Source organism: Lycium ferocissimum, chromosome 6 (assembly GCF_029784015.1).
Source record: "Lycium ferocissimum isolate CSIRO_LF1 chromosome 6, AGI_CSIRO_Lferr_CH_V1, whole genome shotgun sequence".
NCBI classification, from domain to species: domain Eukaryota; kingdom Viridiplantae; phylum Streptophyta; class Magnoliopsida; order Solanales; family Solanaceae; genus Lycium; species Lycium ferocissimum.
In genome coordinates this window covers 27,449,996-27,455,184 of record NC_081347.1, presented here as the reverse complement: position 1 = coordinate 27,455,184, position 5,189 = coordinate 27,449,996, and the positions used below count along the sequence as shown (strand labels likewise).

Below are 5,189 nucleotides of genomic sequence, written 5' to 3'. Positions count from 1 at the left end.
TAATTCCTTTTCCACCATTCCCTACGAATAACATTCGTTCATGAATTCAGATGGAGGCTAAAAAGACAAGCAATTCATGGAGAATCAAATATCTGTTTGCCAAAGAGCTAGGTTATGGTTTACTTTAGTTAGACTTTGATTAGCGATTTTTATATACATTTAGAGTTGACGGGAGAATGCATGCTTAGGTCTTCGAACACGAAGTTTTGGATGGACAGATTGTTAATGTGATTAAAATATTACAAAATTAGGGTTATAAAAATAATGATTTAAATAATAAAAAGTGATGTTGTCAATAGAACAAAAGTGGCATAAAAGACACAAGTTATAATGTTGAGATTTTAAAAAGCTCTCTCCACCGAAACCCTAAAACTAGCCGAAACCCTAATAAGTCCCTAACCTTTTCACGGCGAGCATGGCCTCTCCTCAACACCGGACAGCCACCCATTGTGGTCGTCCAGCAACAACAACACTACCAATGCAACCTATTCACCTTTTACCAAACCAATCTTACGTCTGCCCTTAATCAAAGAATCTTCTAATACATACGTAGTCCCACACTACCCATGAAGAAGGTCACATATTTGCATGGAGAGCCCATGGTAGTATGGGAAGAAGAGATTGAGCAGATGATTATCAAGGAAAAACTACAATATGCTGTTGTTGGGAAATTCTCATATGGATGGCCTGACGTAAAGAATTGAGAACCTTAATTCCAAAACAATGTGGTTTGAAAGGAGAGTGTATTATTGGTTTGCTGAGCAATATGTATGTGCTAATACGTGCTTCTTCTCTAGAAGATTACGTGACCTTATTGTCCAAGCCTGCATATTACATTACGCATAAGAGTTCGTCTTATCCCATGCGTACGTTCAAATGGGATCCATGGTTTGATTCAGAGGAGGAAACGAAGATTGCTATTGCATGGATATCATTCCCATCATTACCTCCAAATTATTTTGTGAAAGAGGCAGTTTTTTCACTAGCATCCATCGTTGAAAGCCCCTATAAGTTGATATGGCCACAACTAATAAAACCGAGCCAAGTTGTGCGCGAGTGAAGGTAGAAGTAGACTTGCTTGGAGAATTCCTGAAGAGAATCAATATAGGGGTGAAAAAGAGGAGTACGAGGGAGATTGTGGATAAATGGATAAAGATCAATTATGATTATGTTCCTAAGTATTGCAAAAACTGAAAACTTCAAGGGCATAATGAACAAGATTGCTATGTCATTCATCCAGAATTGTATCCCAAGGATGAGGAACAAATTTCAGACAAAGAACAGGAGGAGAACAGTAAGGAAGATAAAAGGAAGAATAAGGAGCTAACCAATACAAATAATAGCAGATCTGGAATCAAGAGGACTAATGCTCACACAATGAAAGGGAAGGAAATAGTAGACAAGGTGCAGTTCCAGAGGTTAATGATAATGACGGATTCAAGGAGAAGAAAGGAAAACAAACGCATAAGAGGCAATTTCATAGAGGTAGATATGATGAAAACTCTTGGAGACTGAAGGAGAATCAAGCTTTGCAAAATAATCAATATGCAAAGATCACAGCAATACGTACGAGGATATAGTAGACTTGACTGATGTACAGAAGGCTTCAGATGGAAGAATGGTAGAAGCAAAGGTTTTTGAGGCTGTTAATCAGATTGGTTCAGTGCAACAAATTGTAAATAACAAGGATAAAGGTAAGGACAAGCAGATGGAAGAGTCCAATCAAGTGGAGAGGATATCAGCAAAGGCATGGATTGAGCAGAACTTTGGTAAACAACTCAATGATGAAGGGGAGTTTTTGTCTCAACAAGGTGTCTAAGATGAACACAAATACTATAGTTAGACAAGACAAGGAACATGAATTAGAAGAAATAGGTGCTACCTTACTCCACAAAAACTTGGAGAAAGGTATGGAAGAGGATAAATCAGCTGATGTACTGCAGGAGGATGCAGGTCAAGATGATGGATTGGAGGAGAATGAAGAAAAAGAAAAGATGCGGAAGAAGATGAGACTCCCTATATCGATCGTGGACCGGAAGAGAATGCGTAAAAAGAAGGAAAAGAAATCACAAGGACACCAAGTAACAAGGTGTCACATTTGCACACGTAGAACAAGTAGAGTGTGCACTTTATGAAAAAAAAGATGAGGCACATGTTGATCTCAATAGCCAAGATGAGGAAGATTTAACTCAAAACATTGATGATATAGCACAGCAGGGAGATTTATCTCCTAGAAGCGTCACCAGAAATTGAAGTGTGCAACAAATAAACAAAAACCCTACTTGAAGCATTAGTATTCCAAATTTCATAGGAGTTTCAACAAGGAGGAGAAGAACAAAACCAATAATTATCAATGATAGACAAAGCTTTATTTTGGAATATTAGGTCGCTTAACACTCGAAATCTTTTGAGAGGTTAATTGATGCGAAACGGAGACATCATTATTCTATTATAGGCCTAATGGAACCCTTCGTAGATCCAATTGCTATTGAAGAGTATAGAAGGAAGTTAGGCTATCGAATTGTAAGGTGAATTATTCAGGAAAGATTTGGATTTTTGGACGGATGAATGGCTTGGTGTAGTTATATACGAATCCACGGGAACAAGTTACTCTACGCTTAACTCACTCATCCTTGAATCAATCAGTGCTGGTGTCAGTAGTTTATGCTAAGTGTGCTAGAGATGAGAGGGAAGAGTTGTGGGAAGATATGGTAGAGTCAGCTAATCAGCATGACCTACCTTGGATAATAAGAGGGGACTTTAATGTCATAGTCTCTGATGAGGAGAAGCAAGGTGGTCTTCCAGTTTCATCCAATGAGACACTGGATTTTTCTACTTGTATACAAAGTTGTGGTTTGATTGATGTAGGTTTTACAGGAAGCAAATTCACCTGGTGGAATGGGAGAACCAAGAGGAGTGCATTTTTAAAAGGTTAGATAGAATACCGGTGAATCGGTGTTCTAGACATCATGCCATCTACGGCGGTGACTCATCCGGTTAGACATGGTTACGATCATGCACCACTACATCTTGAGTGTAATAGCAATGCTCGAGATATTGTCAAGTCTTTTAAGTTTCTCAACTTCTGGACAAATCATCATACATTTATGGAGGTGGTAAAGGAGAGCTGGACTGCTGATTTCTGTGGAAATCCATTTTATGTAGTTCATCACAAGTTGAAGAAACTTAAAAGAGTACTAGTTCAATGGAGCAAGAACACTTATGGGAATATTTTTCAGCAGATTGCCACTATAGAGGATACTATAAAGGTGAAGGAGTTGCAATTTCAAAATAATGCTTCAAAGGAAAATAGAATGCGGTTACATCAGGCACAGGCTGAACTAACCAAATTCTTACACTTGAAGGAGGAGTATTGGAAGCAAAAAGCTGGTATGAAATGGTTCAATGATGGAGACAGAAATACAAAATTCTTCCATTCATATGTGAGGGGCAGGAGGAATAAATTGACATTGAAAAGAATACAAGATCCAACTGGTACATGGCTGGAAAATGAAGTAGATATTGGTTCTGAGGCAATCAGGTTCTTTAAATCACAATTTAGTGAAGAAAATGCAGGAGAGGATTATGCATTGTTGAAAAATATCCCTAAACTGATAACTGAAGAGCAAAGAAAACGATGGAAGAGTTACCAAGAAAAATGAAGTAAAGGAGGCGATTTTCACTCGATGGGACGAGTTGCTAGTGGGCCTGATGGATTCTCAGGACATTTTTATCAGAAGTGCTGGGAGATTATCAAGTTAGATGTGCTTCAAATTTTTAGAGCTTTCTTTTGCGGAGTTGAGATACCACAATTCATCACTCATACTAATCTGGTTTTATTGCCAAAGAAGGAGGTGATTAATAATTTCGGATGATATGAGACCTATCGAGTCTCGACTCCTTTTCAAACAAGATACTTATTCAAAAGTACCGCAAAATATATTGACAAAGGTTCTTCCTCATATTATCTCTAACAATCGCAGATTTGTGAAAGGAAGGAGCATTGCGTAAAATGTACTACCGGCACGAGGAGATCATCAGGGATATTGATCTGAGAGCTAAACATACTAATGTGGTCATAAAATTAGACATGGCCAAGGCATATGTGTCACACCCCGATCTTGATCAGGGTGTGATGGGCACCCGACCCCGTAACCGGAGCCGAGCGAACCCTCTGACTCTTATTCCAAGCGTAATTTTTTTTTTCTAAGTTTAATATACATGACAAAGCTTGCTAAAATATTCCTTTGTTGCTTAGAATCAAATAAAAATACGTAGCTATACGGAACTTGTATCGTAGTACAAACTGACTCCTGAAACCCACGACTCTGTCTGCAAAGTCTCTAACTGTGATCAGAAATCCTGGCACGTGTACTCTGACTCGGCTACACTCCGGCCAAATGGAGCTTGCCAACTTTGCCGAACATCTTCTATAATAACTTCGATCCGTCCGGGTGTGCACACGCGGCATGAACGCAAACGAAGAAGAGGGGGTCGGTACGAGCAATGTGCGAGTATGTAAGACATGAACGAGAACAACATAGTGAGAGCCGTAAAGCATATCGCGTGTAAAACGGTAACTGCACAATCAGAGTACTAACTATATGGAAACATAGACGATATCATAGGATAAAGGAGTAACTTGTACATGTGAACGCCACTCGGGGCGGAGGCCATGCATGCCTAGCTTTTTTCTTTTTCTTTTTCGAACACGGTGTTTCTTGTTTTTGTACATAGAAAATAGATATTTTTCGAAAATCGGTACTTTTTTGCTTTGCAAGTACGACGCCGAGTTCATCGGCTCTCCCACCCCCCTCCCAACAAAGTGTCCCAAGTATATCGTATTATATATATATATATATATATATATATATATATATATATATATATATATATATATCACGGAACGTACGCCGCGTACGGTCTCCCATAAATCCCGCGTCCGGCATCCCGCGTCCGGATGATAAGCAACCGAATCGGGGACACGGTTACTCTCCCCATTCCCCACATATACAGTCAACAATATTAAGTATCATAAACATTCATCAATATCAAATATTATATACATTATCATAAAAATAATTAAACAGCATGCATGGGAGCCCAAGGAAAGTCATGTGTTTATCGGAGTGACGTAAGGTCGGTAACCTCCGATTACATTATGGATTGACCGGGATCGCTTTGTCTCA

The 5,189-nt window shown here is 39.0% G+C and overlaps 1 protein-coding gene across 1 annotated transcript; it reads left to right on the top strand.

Annotated features, from left to right (window-relative positions):
- The first annotated feature begins 2,969 nt into the window (after positions 1-2,969).
- On the top strand, positions 2,970-3,662 carry LOC132061246 (uncharacterized). Its single transcript, XM_059454095.1, has one exon. It carries the CDS (start codon positions 2,970-2,972, stop codon positions 3,660-3,662), a length of 693 nt encoding a protein of 230 aa, XP_059310078.1.
- The last annotated feature ends 1,527 nt before the right edge of the window (positions 3,663-5,189 follow it).